The sequence below is a fragment of the Sus scrofa genome, chromosome 7 (assembly GCF_054392235.1).
Source record: "Sus scrofa isolate SSC_HxYL_T2T_F1_AM1 chromosome 7, Sscrofa_HxYL_maternal_Yorkshire_Landrace_v2.0, whole genome shotgun sequence".
NCBI lineage: Eukaryota > Metazoa > Chordata > Mammalia > Artiodactyla > Suidae > Sus > Sus scrofa.
In genome coordinates this window covers 60059967-60086185 of record NC_139389.1, presented here as the reverse complement: position 1 = coordinate 60086185, position 26219 = coordinate 60059967, and the positions used below count along the sequence as shown (strand labels likewise).

The following is a 26219-nucleotide window of genomic DNA, read 5'->3' as shown; positions in this document are numbered from 1 at the left end:
TGGGCAGAACAGCAGAAGGCAGGCTTTGAAGTGTGTGGGCAGCTTCACACGGCTGTGCGAACATTGGCAGGAAATGATGGGGAGTGAACTCTTTGCTTGCAGGGACCTATTTGGAGTGATTTTGAGAAGAAGATGCAGGAGTAGGTAATTTTTAGAATAGTCTAAGGCAGATAGGACCCCTTTCTTGGTGCTCTCATTGAGCCTTAGCACCTCGTAAGTAAAAGTTATGTATCTTGACATTTTAATAAATTTTATGTATTTCCTAAAATTTGTTTTAAAAAAGTTAACCAACATCCTTGACTATTATCTATCCTGGATTCTTGCTATTCAAATTGATGTCTTAGATCAAGTGCTTTTTTTCTAAGAAAAGACAGTCATTTTCTAAATACCCGATCGTGTCTCTTCAAGGATTGATTTCTCAATATGTTGAAATGACATCCAGGACCAGGAGTAATGTACATTTAGCATTTAATGCAGACATTTCAGAGTGGAATTCCTATAAAATTCTATAATTTGTCCATAAATAGCGAAGACTTAGGTCTTTGGAAGTTCAAGGCCAATAATTCATCTTTATTTCTCTTGATTTTCAGCGGTGGATTTCTGTCCTGGGGAAGTGGATGGAGACGCAGGTTTACTTTGAAGAAGTAGAATTGGGCATAGGAGCAACTGAGAAAATAAAGGAATTTCTCTTTTCTTTCTTTCTCCCCTGAGTGGGCATTGTTAAGTCAAATATATTAAAACTGCCTTTCATTCAGCTCTATTCTATGATGACTTGAAGCTGAAATTCTAGGAATTGAACCTCCATGGCTATTGGTGGAAAGAGTTGGGAATGCAGAGGCTGGAGGCCTGCATTTTTTTTTTTTTTTTTTTTTTTTGTCTTTTTAGGGCCACATCCCTGGCATATGGAAGTTCCCAGTCTAGGGTCCAGTCAGAGTTGTAGCTTCCGGCCACAGCCACAGACACAGCGTCTGTGACCTACACCACAGCTCACGGCAACGCCGGATCCTTAACCTACTGAGTGAGGCCAGGGATCGAACCCACCCTCATGTATACTGGTCAGGTTTGTTAACTGCTGAGCCACGACAGGAACTCCTGGGGGCCTGCATTTGAATAGTGGTGGGGCCAAAATGGGGGTGCTAATATTCTCGACAGTTGACTGTGATGGAATGTGGGCCAGAGGGCCTTTTAAACAGGGAAGCTCATTGCCAGGGGAGGTGGCATGGGATACTGGAAAGAGTGGGATTTGGAGTTAGGAAAAGTAGGTTTCCCACGTTTGTGACTGGGAGAGGAACTTAACTCTTCTTAGGGTTGATTTCCTCATCTGAAATGGGAATAATGAGACTGGAATCAGAGGTCCTTCTTGGGAGTTTCCATTTATTGAGCATTTTTTGTTTGCATGGACAGTATGTAGGAACTTACATGTATGTAATCTTCACAGCAATCTGCTAAAGTAGTTGCTGTTTTCATCAATTTAACAGATGAGAAAAGATAAACAGCCCTTGAAAAGTATCTGGGCCTAATCCCTCCCTCTGTCCCAGTGTTTAACCTTGAGTCTCATTCACAAGTGTTATCAAATGAATGAGAAGGCCTGGAGAGGTAAAAGGATATCCTCAAGGTCACAGAACTTTCTCACCTTAGAATGAGGGCTTGGACTCAGCAATTACGAAGACCCCTACTTTTTTGTTCTTTCCTGAGTGATGAACGTATGATTTCTCAAGAGTGAATTAACTAATGCAGAGTCTGATAGATTAACTCCTCTGAGAAATAGAAAAGGTATGCAATATTTTTGTTTGCCATCATAATTACTTTAAAAAGATAAGTGGTTGGAGTCCTCAGGTAGCCTAGTGGTTAAGGACTTGGCATTGTCACTGCTGTGGCTCAGGTTACTGCTGTGGCTTGAGTTCAGTCCCTAACCCGGGGAACTTCTGCATGCTGTGGGCATGGCAAAAAAAAAAAAAAAAAAAAGTAACTGGTTGAAATGGAATATTAAATCGCATTTGAATCAGTTTACTTCTATGTATTTTATTGTATGTACCAAGTGTCCAGGAGCTACATAAGGAGCATGCAGGACGTGTCCAGTGAGTGTTTGATACAGCAGTGTATGTTACCTGCTGCTTTGGTTGTTGGTCTTTCTCTCCCGGTTATCTGCATATGTTTGGGAATGTGTGTTAGATATATCTGTTTTCCTCACCTTCTCTTCCCTCCCTTTTCCCTGGCTGTTTGTGGCTTTGAAGCTGACATCCATCGCCCTGACAATTATTGTAGACCAGCAATGCACGCCATCCATCTCTTCTGGAATCTACCATCATTTCTTGCTTCTCGGTTATTTTTTGTGGCTTCTTATTTCAGAGAGAGTTTCTCCTCTCTTTTTCATTCCTCCCAGCCTCAGCATCCAGTCACTAAGGCCGGTGTAGATTCTACCTCCTAATTATTTCTCCCATTTACCCCTTCCTTTCCATCCCTGCCATAGCCCCCTGCTTCACAGGCACTGTGGCTCAGGCCTAACTGAACTCTGCACCTGATTGCCACTAGTATAAATCCGAACTTGTCATTCCCCTTCCAGGGTTTGCTGGGGAGTCTCTGAAGGCCTAGGATAGACTCTCAATTCTTTACGTTGGTGTGTGATGGTTTCAGCTCCTTCTAACGCTCAACCTCCATTTTCCAGCAGCCTTGGATTCATTCTGTCCTTTGTCCATCCTATTACTTCTGCCTGGAAAATTCCTCCCCATTGTCAGAGCCTAGGGAATTCCAGCTCACCCAGCTTCATTGCCTTCTTCCTTATTCTTCTCCAAAGCTGTTGCTTCCCCTCACTGCTTCCTGAGCTCTGCGTCTGCGCACATCAATAATATCGCCTTTGTTGTATTAAAATTATTTTGGTTACTTCATGGGCCCACCTACCAGACATTGCAAGCTGTTTCTCACATAGAAGCTTTACTTTTTATTAATTTTTTTTTTTTTGTCTTTTTCTAGGGTCGCCTCTGTGGCACATGGAGGTTCCCAGGCCAGGGATCCAATCAGAGCCGAAGCCACCAGCCTACGCCAGAGCCACAGCAATGCCAAATCCAAGCAGAGTCTGCAACCCACACCACAGCTCACAGCAATGCTGGATCCTCAACCCACTGAGCGAGGCCAGGGATCAAACCTACAACCTCATTGCTCCTAGTCAGATTCATCAACCACTGAGCCATGATGGGTACTCCAAAAATTTCTTTAAAGGTAATTTAGTTTTAATTTATTTTCATCACTTTTTCTTCAGGATCCAAATATTTTAAAATGCAGTGAAAATCAACTTTCCATGATATATCAGGGACTGGCACTGAAAGACTTTTCAGACTGCAAATGAGTTTTACAAATAAAAATATCAAGTGGAGATCCAATTATCAAAATGAAAGCACTATATATATGTGTATATATATATCTGTGTGTATGTGTGTGTGTGTGTGTAACTGAGTCACTATGCTTTACAACAGAAATTGGCATGACATTGTAAATCAACTATATTTTAATAAAAATTTGAAATAAATAAAAACATTCAACATATTAAAAGTTAACAGTTTTTTTGTTTGGAGGACATAAAAAAATCAGCTTGCTAACCAAGGGTTGTGATTTTAAAGAACTGTTGCAGAGGTTTGAAGAAAATAGATTTATTAACTTATAAGAACTTAAAACAAATATTTAAAAGAAATTTGTGCCCTTTTTAGAATGATGTTAAGCTTTAAATATGCCAATATTAAATTATTCATTTTCTAATACATTTATTTCACTCTGAAACTGCAATGCTGGTCCAGTCATCTTGTCTTTACTTTTTCTTTAAAGCAAGAAACAAACTGTGAGTTATCAGAAAGCACTAGCAGGTGTCAGTTAATCTAAGATACTAGTTTCTTAGCTCCAAAAGCACTTGCATAGAAAACTGCGGGGGACATAGGAGGATGTAAGCGCTTGTGTAATAACTGGAATCCTGTGAATGTGTGTGTTTGCCAAGTCACACAGGATGTTTTTTAAATTTATCCTTTACTTGGTCACCTTTTTTCCCTTAAATGCTAGTTTTTCTAAGACTTTTTCCCTTCAGAGTATAAAGAGTATGAAATATAAACTCTTTCATGGTATATTTAGAAGTATATAATTCAAGCACTATAGAGCTATCTACATATTGATAAACCGCATCAGATCTTGGATAATTAAATAATATACAACATAGCAAGGCACAGAAAGAACTCACACCTACTTCTTTTTTTATTTTTTGCTGTCCAGCAGCATATGGAGTTCCCAGGCCAGGGATCAGATCCAAGCTGCAGTTTCGACCTATACCACAGTTTCAGCAATGCTGGATCCTTTGACCCACTGTGCCCAGCCTGGGATCGAACCTGTGTCTTGACAGACTGCAGAGTCGCACAATCCTGTTGAGCCACAGCAGGAACGCCACACATACTTCTTTTTGTAACACATACGATTCAAATATTCAATCTGAAGAAAAACATTTAATCATTTTGACTCCTGTACATCCCTATGTTGATAAACTTCCTAAAATATTCCTGTATAATTAAGTTTTGTTCTTATTATTTCAAGTCAGGCTTAAAACCTTGAAACCAGCCCTCCAGACAAAAAAAAAAAAAAAGGCAATCAGGAAGATGATTTCTTTCTCCTCTCCCCAACACCAGCAGCTACAAAGTCAATTTTACGACATGACTCCAAACACTGGATAGTGGTGACAAATGCTAGGTCCAGTTTCTTGGTAATCTTTTTGGTGCGGCATACATGGTAGAACTCAGGCACGAGTCCTCCAAACCAAGCTGCATGTCACTGCGTTTTGTGTGGAATGACTTGCACATCAGTAAGTTTTAGCTTCAGCCTACTACCACCCAATTCCTTACCTAATTTCAGCCTGGCACCTATAGTTCTTTTTAAATCTCTTTGCAAGCAATGTCTAAAGTCCTAGAATGTGGTTAACCTGCAGAGAGGACAATGTTCTTGTAGAGGGGACGTCTGACATCCGTAGCAGGATTGTGAATTACTGCATCTACAGCTTCTGAGATAGGTCAAGTAAAGCATGGATCAGCAAACTCTGTATTAAAAAAAAATGTGTCATTGGGTCACTTTGCTATACAGCAGCACTTGAAGAAACATTGTAAATCAACTATACTTCAATAATAAAAATAATAATGATGATGATGAAATAGTTTTAAAAATTCAGGTGCCAAGAATCCCTCAAAACCAACACCAGTGGAAAATCCTTCCTTTGGGATAGCATTGATTCCAGTACACTGTTTAATCTGCTTTGATCCATCTGTTTCATACTTGTTAAGTTATTTTACCGAATGAATCTGGGTAGATATAACTATAGTGCTTTAAAGTTTCCAATGATTGGAGTTCCCTGGTGGCTCAATGGGTTAAGGACCTGGCATTGTTACTGCTAGGGCTTGGGTCACTGCTGTGTTGTGGGTTTGATCCCTGGCCTGGGAACTTGTGCATGCCGCTGGCGAGACCAAAAAAAAAAAAAAAGTTTCTAAGGATTTCCCAGAGGGACTCCTACTTCTTGGTCTCTCAGCAGTTGCTGAATAAAATATGTTACATTTCATCCTGTATTTGGAATGTGCTTAAAACAGCTGCCAAGCAAATACCCTTCAGTCATAGGGATGGCATGGGTGACACTGTTTCCATGCCAATCAACAGACTATCCTCTAACTTGTCTTGAGGTTCAGGATGCAGCTAAGATAACAACAGCCTGCACAGGAATGTACAAGCCTGGAACATTAGTTCACCAGAATATTCTCTGTTTTCTGGAGTATTCAGTGGAGGTTCAATCAAAAAAAAAAAATGGTCTTCAAATTCTACTCTTAAATATTTAAAGATCATTTCATCTGTAAACCTTTCCGTCAAGTCCCATTCTTCAACTATGCCATGGTGGATTGGCCACTTTTTCACATCTGAAGGTTTTTCTTTCACTTCATCACCAATGAAGAAGGCTAGGTCATCAACACCTTTTATCATCTTCCTTTGAGCTTGCTCACCCGTTTTTGCTGGTCCTTATGTGACCCTGTGCCACAGTCCACCACACAGGCTGACAGCCGTTTCACCATCTTCCTTGTCACCTGCTCCTGTGGCTGTCACTGTCTGCCCAGTGCTGTTTAGGGCCAGGGATGGGCAGTGGGAGATGACAGGATCTATCTGACCTTCAACAGCCAGCCACCCTCTCTGTGAGAAGTGGGGGGTAGAACCAGGAAGCAGAAGCAATAAGCCAGAAATCAGCAGGCTTGGTCAGTGGCTACCACTTCCACAACCCAGGCAGGCAGGCTGTCCTGGAAGTCTTTAGAAATGCTTGTAGAGTGACTGAATGACTGTTAATGCTTGCATTCTTTTCTCATGACTTCAGGTCATAACTTTCATAGAAATTGGAGGTTTCCACATTCCCAGTAGCTGAATAACTGCTATATATAACTGAGGTGTTGCACCAAAATTAAACATTTCTTTTATTGTGTTAGTTTTGTTTAACTCTGGGACCTACCTTGTTTTAAGCTTTGGCTTTCAGAAGTTAGGTGTTGGAACTTCTTCACATCCAGAAAATGTTATCTTCATATCTGGAAAATATATTGCAGTCAGTCAACTAATTACAATGAGTATAATCATAATGCTAATTAGCTTTATTCTGCATGTGCAAAGTCCTTTGAAGGGCAGCATCCCATTTCATCCCCATGATACCTCCATTGAGAAGTTACTAGTCTTCTTTTTACAAAGGAGGGAATTAAAGCTTGGCAAGGTTAAGTAAAACTTGTCCAAGGTGATACAGCTGGCAGATGGCCTTGTAAGGACTCCATGACAGGCTGTGTGATTCCAAGACAATATAGTACAATACTTGTCACCACTGCACGAGATAAACCTGTTGCTACCCTCCAGTCTCTTCCTCATGATTTTTAATCTTTGCATAAATTCATGGTGTCTTTATCATCATTTGAACCACGTGTCACCTGTTTAGTCTCTTTTAAACAGAAGCTCTAAATCAGGGCTTGGCAAACTGGCCTGTGAACCACATAACCCATCACCTGTTTTTTTTTGTGTGTGTAATCTGTGAGCTAAGAATAATTTTTAGATTTTTTTTAATGGCTAAAAAGAATCACAAGAATAATATTACACGACACGTGATAATTGCATACAATTTAAATTTCATTGTCCATCAATGAACTTTTATTGACACGCCTCTAAGCTCATTTTTTGTGCATGCTGCCTATGGCCTCTTTTACACTATAAAATAAATGAAGCGGAGTGGCATAGTTGTGATAGGAGACAGCATGGAACACAAAATATTACTCTTGGGTCCTTTACAGAAAATGGTTGCCAACCTCTGCCCTGAGCTATAAGTCTGGGGAATGTATGTATGCTGGTATGTGCATTTCTGAAGCCCTGGACAGAGCACTAAAAATGTTTTGTCTGCATCTGCGGTGGGGTTGTGTGTTTTTTGGAGGATCTCCAATCACTTAATAATTCTGATTCATCCTGGTGACCTGCGAAGAGACTTGCTCTGGAATACATTCTTCCTTTGTAATTCAGGAGACTCTCATACCCAAGAGTCACCTCTGGTAACGTCTCACCGGCTGTCACACCCCACCAAACTCCTCTATCCAGAGTTTACAGTGCTGGCAAAGAATGGCCACAATGTGTTTACTCGGAGGGGGAAATAGTATTTTCTGTTTATAGGCTGTTAGACACTTTGCTGTGTGCCTTAGTGTCATTCCTCACTAGGGAAACAGTGCTTGCTCCCACCACTGGGTCCCCTCTGCTTCCATCAGAGTTCCCTTCTTGTTTTAATTATTCTGACTTTATTTCGCCTTCTCCTTTGTTTGATTTTGAAAGAGTCCCAACTTGCCTTGCTTGCCAGTTCTCTACTTGCTTTTCCCAGGGCTCAAAAATGATTCTTGAGGGTGACGTCATTTTCATGTTTATCTTTCTTCTCTTAACATGACATCGATTAAATGTGTATATTTTAATTGGTGAGCAGCATTCTAAGGGAGTTGATCATTGCAAGGACCATGGCCAATTTCAGCCTCAGTTAACCTGAGTCAGTTTGTACAATAGCAATGGAATGTTTTGGCTTTTAGTGCAGCAGGAGTGGATCATATATGTTGTGTAGGCTTTTCAGAAACTTCATGCAGAAATTATGCGAACCAGATGGTACCCTTTTGAGTTGCCAGACATGCATATTTTGAAGAAATATGGCATATCTATTCTCCTTGGTAGACTTAGATGGGGATTCTTTGGAAATGCAAATCAGCTGAAATGGCCATAATTGAAAAATTCTTGGAAGCTTGTCATCAAAATAAGGAGTGTAATATCAGAAGACCAGCGTGGATTGTTAAGGAACAAATATTATTGGATTTATTAAAGTACTTCTCCAAGGATGGAAAACCGTCTAGACTTCAGTAAAAGAAGGTATACTCCAGGATATGTTTTTCCTTTGATACGCTGTTGATTTGCTCACTGAGCTCTCTTGTGGGCATTTGGGGCAGTGAAAAAAGGTCGATTTGAAGTGGAGGAGATTGCATGGGCTCAGAGGATGAATGGAAAGTGAGGGCCAAGTCATTTAACACACTTTGAAACCACGGAGGCAGCCCTGATCATCTCTGAATTGCCTTTGGAGCCAGTCTTCCCTCGTCTTGCAGAATAGTACTTGTTCCTGGCTAAATAGCTCTATGGTTCAGTCCTGCAGGATCTAAGACATTTCTTCATTTAGTCTTTCCTTCCTGTCTTAGTCCCCTTCAGTTCAAACAGGCATTGTTTCTGGTGAGGTGCCTGATTAGGTCCATAGTTCACAGTCATACTGACCTTCTCAGATGATCACACCCTTAGCGTTCTAAGCTTTTTCTATTTTTTGCAATATGGATAGCCTGAGATCTTTAAGTTCTGGTTTCTTTTTGCTTACCAATTCCTTCTTCAATCAATCTCTGTCTTCTCTCCTACATAGTCAGGAGGAAACAAGCTGTTCCATCAACGTTTTGCTTAGAAATCTCCTCAGCTAAATATCCAGGTTCTTAAGCTTACAAATTCTACCTGCCACACAACACTAGGGCACAGTTCAGCCACATTTTCTGCCACTTTATAACAAGGATCACATTCTCCCTACTGTCCAGTGACTTGTTCCTCATTTCCACCTAAGGCCTCACCAGAATGGCCTCTGTTCTCCCTATTTTGACCAACATTCTGTTCATAATTACCTAGGCATTCTCTAGGAAGATGGAAGCATTCTCTTCAGGTCTCCTCTTCTTTCTGAGCTCTCACCAGAATCACCCCGACACCCATATTTCCGGGATGTACTTAAAACTCCTTCAGCCTCTACCCATTCATTACCCAGTTCCAAAGCTGCTTCCACATTGTTAGGTATTTGTTACAGCAGCACCCCACTTCTTGGTACCAAACTCTGACTTAGGCAGCTTGGGTTGCATGAGAAGATACCATAGACGGGATGGCTTAAACCACAGACATTTGTTCTCACAGTTCTGGAGGCTGAGCTGTCTAAGATTATGGTGCTGGTAGAGTTCGTTCCCGGTGAAAGCCTTCTTGGCTTGCAGGTGGTTGTCATCTTGCTGTGTCCTCACCTGGAAAAGAAAGAGAGAGCTCTGGATTCTTCTTCATCTTATAAGGATGCCAATCCTACCATGGGGGCTGCACTCTCATGACCTTCCCTAAATGTAACTACCTCCAGAGACTCCACCTCCAAATAACCATCACATTGAGGGGTTAGTGCTTCAACATATGGGTTTTGGGGGGTAGCGAGACACAAACATTCAGGAAACAATACTAGGTACAGGTATTTGACTACTTTTTCAATTCTTTTTGGGTATATACTATGAGTGGAATTTCTGGGTCATTTTAAAATCTCTTATACTCTAGAAGAGTTCCCCAAATCTGATTTTTTCCCCTTTTTGTTCCCCCCCTCCCCCTGTGACATCAGTTTGTTGTGATGACCAGGCCAGTTGTCCCACCTTTGGGGTGTGACTAATTGACTCATGCAATTTTTCAGCACTTTCCTCTCTGTCTCGAATTTCCTATAATTGGGCTATGATGTTTTTATTTTCTCTGCAGTCTCTTTACTCAGTTCATTATGTTTGGTGTATTTGCCTCCTATTTCAACGTGGCCTGTTTTGGAGACATGTGCCCCCATTTCCTATTGTGGACCCAAAGCAGCTTCTGCTCTTCCTTGCAGTAAAGCTATGTGCAAGAAGGTCTTTGCTCTCATTCCTCGAGGGACTATTTTGTTCTCTTATGCATCAAATTCTGGTCAGAGGCCTCAGACTGTTGTTTCTATTTATTTATCCATGAATAAGCCTAGTATTGGCTCATGGATGTGATGCACTGTTCACTCACAGTGCCCTCCTTGTCCTCACTCCCTGAGGCCAGTGGCCGAGCTGGTGTCTCCAATGGGACCCGAGGTGGGTCGCACATCTCGGGCAGCTCTCTTTGGCTGACATAGCTTCTATTTCCCCCACCTTCCATTTTCTGACAGGTGATCAAATGGATGTTGGCACTTGAAGGATCTGAGGCCACCTCTGACCAATCTTTCATTGAGAGAAAATGAATACCTGCCTGCAGACACTGTTCCCAGATTCCCCAGGAATGCAGTTGGTCTGGTCATCTCTGCACCATGCTGGGTTGCTCCCTAGGAGCTGTGGATTCAGGACGGATGAGGAATGAAAGTTATTGATGAGACATAGGGATTTGAATAGAAAGAGGTTTCCAGGCTGATGAGGAATGAAAGTTATTGATGAGACATAGGGATTTGAATAGAAAGAGGTTTCCAGGCTGATTATGTGGTTTGAATTGAATCCCTTGAGTTTTGTGGAGGAGCAGCCAGTGAAGTTAGGTTGTTGATGGGGTCACTTCTAGCCCATATAGTAATCTTTGTGAATTAGAAAAAGGCACTTGTTTCTCAAGACCCTTGACTTCCATGTGCAGGAACATTGTGGTGCCATATATAGTAAATTTGTTAGGGCAAATCATTGGGCTGCTACTTGCTAGAAACTTTGGTGGGTATACAGAGGTAAAATGTCTGTGGTGGAAAGGGTGTGCTCCCTGAACCAGATACTCAGCTTCACCCTGTAGCTGCTTTGGGTTCTGTGGCTGTTGTGTACTGCTCAGTGACTATATGCCTGAATTCCTTCCCATCAGTGGAAGATCCTTCTAATTCTGGTGCATGGTAAATGGACTCTTTATCTTGTCCAGACATCTTGCTATCATTCATTTTTATGGAGATGAGAAATAAAATATTGCCTGCCAACAAAGAATGTCATAGCCATCAGTGATTGCAGCCACCTCCTCTATGGTGAGCCAAGCTCATGAGCCCTGAGGAAACCCAGGATGTGAAAACACAGATACTTACCCCAGACAGCTGAGGTGCATATCAAAAGAGTGATTTCAGTGAACCCAGACTCTTCCATCTTCCCATACTTAGAAAAGCACCAAATTCCTTAACTTGAGATAATCCGGTTTTCTTTTATTAACTGTAATCTTTTGTTGCCACTACATGACCTTTGTTGCAAAACTCCTGTAGATCCTGGCTCCCCCCTTGCCTCCTGGGAGCAGTTTTCTCAGGGATACTTGAGATGCTGCCTCCCAGGCTTACGTCCTCAGTTTTGTCCACTGAATAAGACATAACTTTCAACTTTAAAGTTGTGCATATTTTTTTCGGTCAACGGAGACTTTAGTGAGCATATAGGCACTATGAGTTATTGCCTCCCCTGACCCAGAAGATCGGAGTTGACTTTTTATGAAGATTCTGGCCAGTTCTGAAGCTATAATGCTGGGCACTGGGATTGAATGGGGGGCCCCAATAGTCCAACATGGCTTGTGCTAGCAACCCGTGTCTTGTCAGGAGCTGGTCTGTTTCGTGGCTTACGGAATGCTTTGTTCCTTCTCATGGCATTCTCCAGGCAGATGTTACAGCTTGTATGACTCCCAGGAAATGAGGCTGGTTGGTTCCTCTGTGTGACTCTAGGAATCAGGCACATCGGTCTACTTTCCCTAATTATAATGATAAAGACCTGCACTGAAGAAAGTTCAAGCAGCACAGCAAAGCTAAAGGAAAAAGGCTTAAACCACTTAATTTCCATTACCTAGGGTTAACTACTGTTACCTTCATTTCTCCATCCCTGTCCCATCCCCCTTTTCCACTTTCATCCAATTTGCTTTCCTGGGATGTTTACTGCTTCCTTTGATGGGGCTGAAGCCTCTCTGCAGCGCCCCCCATAGTAACTGTTCTATTACCCAGACCTTAGCTGGTGTTTGATAGCCTAGGGTCAACTTTATGTACTTGCAAACTGCATTACTCTTCCATAACTACAAACAAAATGTTCCTTTCATATTGAATGGTCCAATAACCTTAGGGCATAACCATTTTAGATTTCAATCTACGCTGCTTCATGATCTTGGAAAAGTCACTTAACCCCTGTGGTCCTCCACTTACACTTAAAGTGAAGAAGGCTGAACCGAAGTGCCTTTTCCAAGTGAAATCAAGCAGGGGAATTAGGCCTATTTGAAAGAGAGCAGCCTGTGGGACAGGGTTGTAGGCGTTGTCAGTGGAGTCTAGTGGGAATTCTCTAGGGCTAAAGGAGACCGCCACCTAGCTAGACAGATAAAGGGGAGCTGAACATGTCTTCAGGGCCTGGGCATTTTTTGCCAGGCTGGGGGAATGGGATTGTCAGGGACAGAATTGTTTGGCCTACAGGGATCAGCTGAGAGATTGGGAAGAGATGGATGACCTTGTGGGAGAACTAACTTCAGGGAGAGGATGAGGTTGGGATCCTCAAGACGTCTCCATGCGTGGATATTTGGTCTCCCCTTCTCCATGGGTCTAGCTAGACTGCCTCCTTCCTGCTGTGGTTTTGTGTTTCACAATGCCTCATTAATGAATGCTTTGTGGTGGTTTGTTGTTATGTTCAGGGGAGCTTGATTAGCAGTGGCTTTACTCTACACACTGCACTGTCCAAAGTGTGTTTTTTTGTTTTTTGTTTTTTTTTAATGACTGCACCCGAGGCATGTGGAAGTTCCTGGGCCAGGAACTGAAGAATCCGAGCAGCACCGGTGGCAGCACAGAATCCTTGAACCCGTTGTGCCACAGCAGGGACTCTCATATGCTGCTCAGTGATGGATAAAGGCTAGAAGGGCACTGGGAGTCATCAGAATGGCTCAGCCTCAAATGGAGAGGAAGCCACTTGCGGGGGCGGGGGGGGGGGTGCTCCTGGGCATAGAAGTTTTTTTTTTCTTGTAAATGCTGTGGGTAAAAAATATTATTTGTAAATTTTGAAATATGCACCATAGGCCTAGTGAGGAAGGGAAGGGTGCTTTGACACCTGGTTCTTTGTCCCTGGTTCTTGACACACAGCTCCCCAAACCTTTGGGATCTCCTAAGTGAAGAGTGTCTTTTATATGCTAATGAGATCAATGCTGAGTCAGCGCCCCTAGATAGCTTTAGGATGGGGGCTGGTCACCAGCAAGACCAAGGCATGATAGCCTAGCAGCCTGGAACTTTTAGCCCTACCCCCTGACTTCCAGGGAGGAGAGAAAGAGTTGGGATTGACTTAATCATCAGTGGACAGAGATTTAATTTGTAGTGCCTACCTGATGACACCTCAGTAAAAAGTCTTAAAAGAAGATGTTCAGAGAACTTTCCATTTGGTGAACACCTTGAGATGCTGGGAGGGTGGTGTGACCAGAGAGAGCACGGAAGCTCTGTGCTCCCCCTCGCTTCTTTGCTCTATGCATCTCTTGCATTTGGCTGTTCCTAAGTTGTATCTTTTTTCCCATTTTTTTATTATTTTATTTTATTTATTTCTTTGTATAATGATTTTTGTTTTTTCCATTATAGCTGATTTACAGTGTTTTGTCAATTTTCTGCTGCACAGCAAGGCGACACAGTGACACATTACATGCATATATTCTTTTGTCTCACATCATCATGTTCCATCACAAGTAACCAGACATAGTTCTCAGTGCTACATGGCAGGATCTCATTGCTTATCCATTCCAAAAGCAATAGTTTGCATCTATTAACCCCAAATTCCCAGTCCCACTCCCTCCCCCTCCCTCTTGGCCACACAAGTCTGTTTTCCATGCCCATTTTGGATTTTCCATGCCTGATTTTCTTTTCTGTGGAAAGGTTCATTTGTGTCATATATTAGATTCCAGATATAAGTGATATCATATGGTATTTGCCTTTCTTTTTCTGACTTACTTCACTCAGTATAAGAGTCTTTCGTTCCATCCATATTGCTGCAGATGGCATTATTTTGTTCTTTTTTATGGCTGAGTAGTATTCCATTGTGTATTTATACCACATCTTCCTAATCCAATCATCTGTCGATGGACATTTAGGTTGTTTCCATGTCTTGGCTATTGTGAATAGTGCTGAAATGAACATGCGGGTGCATGTGTCTTTTTTAAAGGAAAGTTTTTTTCTGGATATATGCCCAAGAGTGGTTTTGCTGGGTCATATGGTAGTTCTATGTATAGTTTTCTAAGGTACCTCCATACTGTTTTCCATAGCAGTTGTACCAATTTACATTTCCACCAACAATGCAGGAGGGTTATTTTATTTTATTTTTTGTTTCTTAGGGCTGCACCCACGCATATGGAAGTTCTCAGACTGGAGGTCAAATGGGAGCTGCAGCTGCCGGCTGCAACCTACACCACAGCTCACGGCAACACTGGATCCTTAACCCAACCCACTAAGCAAGGCCAGGAACCCGCATCCTCATGGATACTAGTCCGGTTCATTAACACTGAGCTACAGTAGAAACTCCTTTTTTTCATGTTTTAAAGTTTAATTGAGGTATAGTTGATTTACCATGTTGTGATAACTTCTGTTGTACAACAAAATGATTCAGTTATACACACCTCCATTCTCTTTCAGATTCTTTCCCCATATAGACTATCACAGAATATTAAGTGGAATTCTCTGTGCTATATATACAGCAGGTCTCAGTTGGCCTTTCATTCTACATACCACAGTGTGCGTATGCCAATCCCAAACCCCCAGTCCATCCCTCCCCTCCACCTGTCTCCTTTGGTAACCATTTGTTTGTTTGTTTCAAAGTCTGTGAGTCTGTTTCTGTTCTGTGAATAAGTTCATTTAGTGCTCTCCTGAATTCTTTAAGCTTGTCTAGAAAGCTATCAAACCTAAGGAGGAGATTGTGGGAACTCGTAACTTTGTAGCCAAGTCAGACAGATGTGTGGATAACCTGGGGACCAGATACTTGGGACGGGCCCCTGAAGTGAGGGCAGTCTTGTGGGATGGAGCCTTTAAATCTGTGGAGTTCGGTACCAACTCCAGGCAATGAGTCAGAATTGAATTGTAGGACACTCAGTTGGTGTTGGAGAATTAGAAAACTGGTTGTAGGGCAGAGAAAAAGCCCCCCACACATGTGGAGTCACAGTGTTTTGAATAAACTCTGATGCCTTTAAGAAGCTCTGGGATGATGTTGAAAGAATAGGCAACACAGAGAGATAAAGTGAAACTCCTTCCCAGCAGAGGCTGACACCCTCCCTGAGCGCCTCGGTCAGTGTTTAAGTGAGTGGATTAACAATATGGACTCCAGTCTGGAGGAAGTTTGATGGAATGACCTTGGATTCTTAAACAAAGTACAATGGGGTTCTTTACCAGACATAAAGAGCTGAAGATTTTCAACCTGTCGATATTGTACGAAGTATTGCTTTGAACTAGATCGTTCTCTGAATTTAATTTTAGCATTTCTGCAAGAGCCTTAGCCTGTTTCTTTAGCATGTGTTCTATGTGTATTACAATGCACATAAGGAAGTAAGGAAGATTTTTCTTGTGAAATGGGATAGATAAGACTGAGAGGATCTGCACATCTTTCTGCTTTGGAATTCGTTGAAACAAAGTGTAAGCAGATTCACACATCCAAAATTCAAAGTCAGAGACGTACATGTGGTGCTTGCACTGTGGGAGATGGTTTCAAAGGGAGCCTGGTATTTGAAAGGTGCCCTAAGGTGTGGGAGACTAAATGATGCCTTCAGTTCTAAGCAAACACAAGCAAACTCTGCTTGAAAATTTCCAGCAATGCCTTTGGATGGCATAGGCCTGACTTGTCTCCTTCATATTTGCTCAGCTTCCACAGCATTTAAAAGAAGTTGGCCTGCTTGGTAATATGCTGAATTAAGGAACAAAGCCAACCAATGAAAAGGGAGAAAAGCTTGTTTCAAGTTAGACAAACTTTTGATTGTTGGGGTCCTTACTTTGTGATGAGATGCAATTGGAAGGTCATGGCATCACCCATAGGTATTCCTGTTAAGAGAGAGATTTGGGATATGATCAATCTCTATTTTGTTTACAGTAAATACTGAAGAGGGGGAGGATAGTAAATAATACCTTGGAAATGAAATCCACCAAATCTATAATGTGGAAATTCTAAAGGACAGAGGACACGCAAAAAAATAAGACAGGGAGGGCCATGTAGATGAAAGAAACTTTTATTTTTTGCTCTTTAGGGCTGCACTCGTGGCAAATGGAGGTTCCCAGGTTAGGGGTCGAATTGGAGCTACACCTGCCTGCCTACAACACAGCCACAGCAACACAGGATCCAAGCCACGTCTGTGACCTACACCACAGCTCACAGCAATGCAGGATCCTTAGCCCACTGAGCGAGGCCAGGGATCAAACCTGCAACTTCATGATTCCTAGTCGGATTTGTTTCTGCTGCGCCACGAACAGAACTCCAGATGAAAGAAACTTTTATTGGACGGGGCAGAGTCTGTTGAAGCCTATGTTCATTCCACTTCCACATCTATGACTTACATGCTGGGAACTCTGGTGACTCTCTGCCTGAAGGCTTTTATTCTGTCTGCAAGATTATGCACGGCAGGCAGAGCAGCTTGCCAGAGAATTAATGGCCTGGAGAGTCCATGCCGCTGGAAGCCATCCTCAGTCAGTGATGGACAGGGAAGGTGGATAAATACCCCAGCTTCTGCCCCATCTCCCAGGGTTGGGGTAATGCCCAGGAGTGCCCCACACTGTTCTCCAGAGACCTCCAGAGGAACTGTGCTCTGTTTGTCCCTACTGGTGTGTACCCTTTGTTGGCTTTCTTCCCTTCCCGGGCTCATTTCCCTATTCTTCCGCCAGTTTTCCTGCCATTGCATCCCAGATAAACAGTTTGCACTTAAATCGTTGCCTTGAAACCTTGGGGGAAATCAAACTAAGACAGAAACAGATCAGTCCAACGAACATGTGGGCCTTATTTGCACCGCATCTCAAGCAAACCATCTGTAAAACAGCACAAGTCTATTGGGGAACTATGTTTCCCGGGTGGATGTCAGGTGGTACTAAGGAGGAGTTATTAAGTATTTTTAGGTGTGAACATTATTTCAGGTAATAGTGAAAAGATGGAGAGTGCTTACTTCTTAGAGATACATACATACTTGATTATTTGCAAATGAAATTATATGATATCTGGAATTTGCTTTAAAATAATCAATGGTTGGGGGTAGGGGGCAGAGGGGCTGGTACCAGGAGGGGATCCTGGTGAGATGAGATGGGCTACATTTCAACAGTTGTTGAAACTGGGCTATGGTTACATGGTGGCTCATTACAGCATTCTACCTACTTTTGTGATATGTTCCAAATTTTCCAAAATAGATGTTAAAAGAACCCAAAAAGAAGCACTCACCCATCCTTACGGTCCCTTCTCCTCTGAGTCAAGATTCAATTATCCTCTTCCTGGCCTTGGCACCATGACGTGCCAGCTTTGTTTTGGATGGGTCAGTAGCTCGGTGGATGTGTTCCTGGCCCTTCTCCACACTGGCAACTTTCATCTCCCCCATTACCTCCCCCCATTCCTGCAGCCAGACTGGAGACTCTGGCATCACTCACTGCTTCACCCTGAAATCTTAAATTCTGTCCTATCAGCTTCTGCTCTGAAACTTACTATTCCTCTGATCCTGTTGCATCCACTCTCCAATCTCTAAATGCCCCCCTCTCCCCCGCCACCCAATGTGGTTACACCCATGTGGTCTTGACTATTACTTGCTGGAACTTCTGGGGTGGGCAGGTGGGGAACGGTGGGCCTGGGGCCTGGGGGTCAGGCTGGGTTGTGGGATTCTCCTTTAGCATGGTGGTCTATAACTCTCTGGTGGGTTGTGATGACTTTGGCCTTGGCAGTACAGCGGAGTGGTGGAAGCTAAGGCAGAAGCCCTGTCTTGCATACTGAACACAAGCACCAGGCGTAGGGTGGGTCTGCAGCCCGAGGCTGACCACAGATATTCCAGGTTATGGGCATTAGGTGGAATAGGAGTACTCAGCTCAGCCATTGGAGGGGCTCTGGTCAGGGCCCCTGGGGCTGGTTTCTGATGTGCTTAGTCAATGGAGCAGGTGGAATGAGGGTGGGCATGGAGAACTTGCCGGCTGAAGGTCTTTCATATTTGTCTTATTTGTACAGAGGTCTCAGCTCTGTACAAACATGGGAATTGGTTTTATTTTTGCCAATAAATACTTCTTTCCTACTGCACAGTAGGACTCTGAAGATACCTTGGTTAGAGCCAAAGCTTCCCTGCTATGCTCAAAATTTAAAACTCTTTTGTGAAACCATGAGCTAGCCTGTCTTCTGCCGTTGGCTGGAGGCAGGATCCTGGGTGCCGAGTGGAGAGGGGCTGTACTCAGGCTCTGAGGTTCCTCTACCCTCTTGTGCATCTAGGTGCTCCTTCCCCAGATGCTGGGTGCGGGAGGGACAGCTGGGAAGGCTGAGTTCTTGTGTCTCTGACCTGGGGTTGGTGTGTGTATGTGGGGGAGGTCCCAGGCCTTGCTCTGGTTCTCCTGGCTCTCCCTGGGGTGAACAGTTTTGCAGAACTCCTACTGATAATTCCCAAATCTGGATTTTTTGCCTCTTGACATTTCTCTTGAGCTACAGTCTGCCTTCTTAGACATCTCTGTCTAGAAGCCCTACATGCTTGTTACATTTTTGTCCAAAATTGTACTTTCTTCCCCCGACTCAAACCTTTGCATCACTGCAGTTGCTGGAAACCATGAAACCATCCTTCATCTTTGGGCAGAGAACTCTGGAGCCTGATCACTCAGGTTTCAGTCCTGCCTCCTTGCCTGAGTAGTAGGGTGAGCTCGGGCAAGTCAGCTAACCTCCCTGTGTCTTGGTTTCCTCATTTGCGAAATGAGGAAAAGAAACATTACCAGCCTTAAAGGATTGAGGAGGTGAGGGTGAAATTGGATCATAAAGGCAAAACTCTTGGCAAAGGGCTCAACACCTGCTAACTTCTACTAAATGACACATTTTGTTATTGTTGCCATTATTCTATTCATTATTTGTGTTCAACATTTCTGGGCACACACTCCACCCCCACTTCTCTTCAGGGCCCACATTCTATAGATTTTACTTCCCGACCGTCTAAGACCTGTTAACTCTTCTCTGTACCCACCATCACTGCTTTGGGAGAGGGCATGTATTGCTTATACCCCCACCTCTTCTCCCCCTCCAGGCCATCTTCCAAACCTTGCCAGAAGGATCTTCCTAAAGCACACATCTGATTATGTCATGCCCTACAAGAATCCTTCAGAGCACCCTCCTGATAAACCTTTACTGGTTCCCACTGCTGCCAGGCCCACCCCTCCTGTACCCATGTCTGTTAACCCAGCTCTAGCCATTCAGAACCACTCGCAGGTTCTACCCCCAGTGGACCATGCCCATCATCTTCTCTGCGAATATATGCTTCCCTTTAGTCTCCCTCCACCAGGAAAACCTGGTGTTTTCCTTCTCATTGTTCAAGATTATGTTGAAACATCACCTTCTGCTTTAGGAATTTTTGCCTCTGTTTCCTGCACGCCTGTGCCCCCTAAAAGGTTGATTGTTCCATCGTCAGTGTTCTTACAGCATTTTGTACAAACTTGGTCTATTGTATCTTTCTTGTCCCTTGGTTATTGATGTCTGAGGACTCAGAGAGGGCAATTTATGATGATCAATGCATTGTTCATTTTATTACACTTGGTAGATACTGCATTTTCTACAAATTGCAGGTTTGCGTCAACCCTGCATTGAGCATGTCTGTCGGCTCCATTTTTTTCAACAGCATTTGCACACTGCATGTCTCTATGCCACATTTGGTAATTCTTACAACATTTCAGTTTTATTTCATTGTTATCATATTTGTTACAGTGATCTCTCATGTTACTACTGTAGTTGATTTGTTTCTTTGGTTTCATATTTTTAAACTAAGGCATGTATATTGTTTTTTAGACTTAATAGTGTCGCATGCTTTGTAGACTACAGCATGGTGCAAACATAGCTTTTACATGCACTGGGATACCAAAACATTTGTGTGACTTGCTTTATTGTGATATTCTCTTTATTGTGGTGATCTGGAACTGAACCCACAGCATCTCTGTGGTATGCCTGTATTTCATCCAATATTTAATTCATTAAAATCATAAATATAAAAACTGATTCTACTATAAGCTTTTAAAAACAACTTGTAAATCTTGTAAATTTATCTGTATATCTAGTATTATTTGTGTTAAGGTAAAAAGCACTCATCCCTCTTGCTCTTTGAATAGTGCTTAATTAAAAAAATTCACCAATTAAGTCCTGCCAATGATATTATTTATACATTCTGTTAATTTCTCTTAGATATTTTAAAGTATAGTTACATGTTCAATGTGTATGATTCTTACAAGGTTTAAAACTTCTTAAAAAGTAGATGAAACATATGATATAAAATACCTGCAAAGGTTACTACTATCATTATACCTTATTATAATCATTATATTCATACACAGCATTAACACCAGGAGTTTATTTCTTTATCACACCCCAAATCAGAGACTGTGGCCACCTGTGGCCCCCTATAAAATATTGGGAGCCAAAATGTAGTCAAGCTCCATGTAACTGGTTGGAGATTCAGTCCTGAACTGAGAATGTGGGTTCTCCTTCCAGAATGATTCTATCTGAGCTGTGCAGTGGGCCCTTCACTGGTGTCAAGTGGCTGCCACATCAACAGTCAATAGGACTTCCCTACCTCATTCCTTTCAGTGGTATCCTGTCCAAGTTCATATGTTGGTTTTTCAGGACACTGGCACCTTTTCCTAAAATAACACATCTTGCAAAATATCAGGGACTCGCCAAGCTCCTAGGTTCTAGTTCCATTTTCCATATATTTTTTTTTTTCCAGATGTCCTCATTCCATGCCCAGGCCCTGCTGTGTTGTATAATTGTTGTTTATTTGTTTGATACTTGACTCAAGTTGCATTATGGACTAGTTAAAATACTACTATTAATTAACTCAGGGCTATAATTGGTATAGTTCTGGAAGTTCCCGATGTGGTCCAGTGGAAACTAGTATCCATGAGGATGCAGGTTCGATCCCTGGCCCTGCTCAGTGGGTTGAGGATCCGGTGTTTCTGTGAGCTGTGATGTAGGTTGCAGATATGGCTCAGATCTGGCATTGCTGTTGCTGTGGTACAGGCTGGCAGCTGTAACTCCCATTCAACCCTGGCTTGGGAACTTCCATGTGCTGCTGGTCTGGCCCTACAAAGCAAAAAAAAAAAAAAAAAGGCTAATTGGTATAGTTCTCATTGTTTACCATTCTGTGATCATTTTATTGGCTGTTAATCACTGAGACTCCAGGCCTCCAAGAGTGTCTAGCACATGAGCTAGGCAGTCAGTAAACATTTATTTAGTCAATGACACATGTTTCCTTGAATAGATTTGGATCTCGTGAGGACTGGAATTGTCTTATTGTTTTGCTGGGACCTAGCACAGATGGGAGCTGGATCATGGTCGCCACTCATTACGTACATAAGAATGGATGAAGGAATGAGGCAGAAATTGCTGATAAGCAATTGTCAAATGTGTGAAAGCAATTGGACTGAGCTTTATTTCTTGAAAGCTCCTATAATGAACCCCAACCAGAGCATCTCATAGAGATTCTCACCCTGCTGCCTCCCTTTGAGCCTCTCCTCCCTGAGCACATGGCTGCTACCTGCTGAGCTCTCAGGGTGGGCTGGGGTTCACAGGTGAAGCCTGGTCTGATGTGTCCTTCGGGCCCCACATGCCGAGTCCTATCAAGTGCCCTCCACTTGGATCTTGGGTACAAGAGCACACAGTGGGCGCAGGGCCTGGCTTCTTGAGTGTCTACTAAGGGCTGGATGGTGAAACCGAGAAGTGTGGGGTTGTTGATGACCCTGTGATGAACTTGAACCAGTGGGAGCTGAGAGGAGGGAGCTGGGCCGATAAGTTTCCCTTTCTTTATCCTGTATGTGGACTACTCTGAGGTCCAGTTTGTTCTTGCAGCCCTTTCTGAGAAAGGTTTAAGTACCGAGCAAACACACCTTCCGGGTGGGTGACCCACTGTCTTCCTGGCTTACTTTGAAGGTGTCAGCACAGTCACACACTTTATTGCATACTCTTTAGTATCTTTCCTTGCCTCACTCCCTCTCTCCTCACCATCACAGTCCAGGGCTTGTACTTCTGGAATAAATTGTCAGCACCTTCATTCTTGCCATAGGCTCTGCTTTCTAGAAGACTAAGAAAGAACCTTTGGTAAAATTTATAGTCATGAATTTTGGAATATTTTTCTTGTCCTCTCCCTGTCCTTGAGATTTACAACTCTTGAGGAACTGGATTAGTGACCTTAAGAGTAGAAAATATTACTTTTTTTGTTGTTGTTTTCACCTGACTTTTGTTTGCTGTTCCAAAGCTGCTGTTTGCCTATCAAAAACAGGCAGAAACTATTCAGTTCTTTGAAAACCAACGTTTGTGGCACAATTAACAACCTGTTTATGAAAGTAAATGATTAAATTTATCTAAATAAAACTCTGTGTTTTTACGTTCTGTGAAACCTAAAAGTAGAGGAAAACATAGGCAGAACACTCTTTGACATAAATTGCAGTAATATCTTTTTTTTTTTTTTTTTAGGGCCGCATCTGGGGCACATGGAAGTTCTCAGGCTAGGGGTCAAATAAGAGCTGCAGCTGCCAGCCTACACCACAGCCACAGCAACACCAGATCTGAGCCAAGTCTGCAACCTACACCTTAGCTCATGGCAATGCCAGATTCTTAACCCTCTGAGCAGGGCCAGGGATTGAACCCACATCCCTCATGGATACTAGTCGGGTTCATTTCCACTGAGCCACAGTGGGAGTTTCCCACAGCAATATCTTTTTAGACTCATCTCCTAGAGTAATGGAAATAAAAAAAAATAAACAAATGGAATCTAATTAAAGTTAAAAGCTTTTGCACAGCAAAGGAAACCATACACAAAATGAAAAGACAGCCTACAGAACGGGAGAAAATATTTGCAAACAAAGCGACTGACAAGGGATTAATTTCCAAAATATATAAACAGCTCATATAGCTCAATATCAAAAAACTCCCCAAGGAACTCAATCAAAAAAATGGACAGAAGATCTAAATAAAAATTTCTCCAAAGAATACATACAGATGGCCATCAAGCATGTGAAAAAAAATGTTCTGCAATGTTTTGCTACTAATTAGAGAAATGCAAATCAAAACTACAGTGAGGCATCACCTTACTCCAGTCAGAATGGCTGTCATTAAAAAGTCTACAAATAATAAATACTGAAGAGGGTGTGGAGAAAAGCCTCCTATATTGCTGATAGGGATGTAAATTGGTGCAGCAACTGTGGGGAACAGTAAGGAAGTTCCTTAAAAAACTAAATATAGAACTACCATATGATCCTGCAATCCCACTCCTGGCCATATACCACAAGAAATTCTAATTAAATAAGACATATTTTGCAGCACTATTTACAGTAGAACAAGACATGGAGGTACCTAAATGTTCATTGACAGATGAATAAATAAAGAAGATATGATTATCTATCTATCTGTCTATAATATTCCATTATATATGTGATGGAATAGTACTCAGCCATAAAAAGAATGAAATAATGCCATTTGCAGCAACATGGGTGGACCTAGAGATTATCATACTAAGTGAAGACAGACAGACAAAAACAAATATCATATAATATCACTTATATGTGGAATCTACAATAAAAAGGATACAGATGAACTTATTTACAAAATAGAAATAGACCCACAGACATAGAAAACAAATTTACGGTTATCTAAGGGGAAAGGTGGGGGAAGGGATAAATTAGGAGTTTGGGATTAACATGTGCACACTACTATATATAAAATAGATAACCAGCAATGGCTTACCCTATAGTATAAGGAACTATACCCAATATTTTGTAATAATCTCTAAGGGAAAAAGAATCTGAAAAAGCATATATATATGTGTGTGTGTGTGTGTGTGTGTGTGTGTGTATGTGTGTGTGTAACAGTCACTGTACAGAAACCTGAAACTAACACAACATTGAAAAACAACTATACTTCAATTAATAAACACAGTAGAGACATACCTTGCTTTATCGTGCTTTGCGGATACTGTGTTTTGTTGTTGTTGTTTGTTTACAAATTAAAAGTTTATGGGAACCTTGCATCAAGCAAGTCTTTCACTGCCATTTTTCCAACAGTGTTTGTTCAGTCTGTGTCTTTATGTCATATTTTGGTAATTCTGGCAATATTTCAAACTTTTCATTATTATTATAGTTGTTATGGTGACCTGTAATCAGTGACCTTTAATGTTACCATTGGAATTGTTTTGAGGCGCCATGAATTGCACCCATGTAAGACTGCAAACCTAATCATTAAATGCATGTGTTCTGACTTCTCCATTGACCTACCATTCTCCCATCTTTCTCCCTCTCCTCTGGCATCCATAACATAGAAGTGCAAGCTGAACCAGCAAGTGCTGAAATAAGCTATAAAAATTATCCAGAAGACCTAAGCAAATTATCCAGAAGATTTTTCAATGTAGACGAAACAGCCTTCTACTGGAAGAAGATGGTATCTAGGACTTTTCATAGCTAGAGAGGAAAAGTCAATTCCTGGCTTCCAAGCTTCAAACTCTTTTGTTAGGAGCTAATGCAGCTGATGACTTGAAGTTGAAGCCAGTGCTTATTCACATTCTGAATATCCTTGGGCCCTTAAGGATTTTGCTAAATCTACTTTGCTAGAAATGGGACAACAAAGCCTGGATGACATCACATCTGTTTGCAACATGGCTGAATGAACATTTTAAGCCCACTATTAAAATCTTTTGCTCAGTAAAAAGATTACATTCAAAATAGTATGGCTCATTGACACTGCACCTGGTCACCCAAGAGCACTGATGATGTACAAGATCATGTTTTGCGCCTGCTAAGACAATATCCATTCTCAAGAAGTAATTTAGACTTTCAAGTCTTAATGTTTAAGAAATAACTTTTCACAAGGCTACAGCTGCCATCAATTGTGATTTCTTTGAAGCTTCTGGTCAAAGTCAATTGAAAAATTTCTGGAAAGGATTCATCATTCTACAAGCCATTAAAAATATGGGAAGGGGCAAAAATATCAACATCAATAGGAGTTTGGAAGCAGTGGATTCCATCCCTCATGGACGACACGGGAAGGATTCAAGACTTCAGTGGAGGAAGTACCTGCAGATGTGTAGTTGGTAGAAACAGCAAGAGAACTGATATTAGAAGTGGAACCCGAAGATGTGACTGAATTGTTGACATCTCCTGATGAAATTTGAATGGATGAGGAGTTGCTTCTTACGGATGATAGAAAAGGCTTTCTTGAGATGTAATCTACTCCTGGTGAAGATGCTGTGAAGGCTGTTGACATTAGAAAAAAGGGTCTATAATATTACACAATTTAGTTGATGAAGCAGTGGCAGGGTTTGAGAGGATTGACTTCAGTTTTGAAAGAGATTCTACTGTGGATAAAATGCTATCAGACTGCCTGCTACAGAGAAATTTAAGCTATAGTTATAGTAATCTTTTTTTCATTAAAAACATTTACTGAAGTATAATTGAATTACAATGTTGTGTTAATATCTGATGTACAATAAAAGTGATTTAGTTATATGTATATGCATACCCATTCTTTTTCAGATTCTTTCCCAAGTAGGTTACCATAGAATATTTAATAGAGTTCCCTGTTCTATATAGCAGTTTCTCATTGACCATCCATTCCATGTACAATAGTGTGTATATGCCAGTTCCAAACTCCCAATCCATCTCTCCCCTCCACCTTTCCCCTTTGGTAACCATAGGGTTTTGTTTGTTTGTTTGTTTGGGGCCCTACCCGTGGCATATGGAGGTTCCCAGGCTAGGGGTTGAACTGGAGCTGCAGCTACTGGCCTACACCGCA

General features: G+C 42.0%; 1 protein-coding gene and 1 pseudogene across 12 annotated transcripts in view; one reads left to right on the top strand and one right to left on the bottom strand.

The window, feature by feature from the left end:
* Window positions 1–26219, top strand: part of SH3GL3 (SH3 domain containing GRB2 like 3, endophilin A3) — a 350527-nt gene that overhangs the window by 232240 nt on the left and 92068 nt on the right. Inside the window, exon 2 of one of the 12 annotated variants that reach the window (XM_084968539.1) lies at window positions 24751–25937. The exons of the other annotated variants lie outside the window; for them this stretch is intronic. Within the exon in view, the coding sequence (XP_084824665.1) occupies window positions 24751–24783 (33 nt within the window). The 3' untranslated portion in view covers window positions 24784–25937. Of the gene's footprint in view, window positions 1–24750; window positions 25938–26219 lie in introns of those variants that run through there. 12 annotated transcript variants of the gene reach the window in all.
* Window positions 5504–10431, bottom strand: LOC146401608 (actin-related protein 3 pseudogene; annotated as a pseudogene).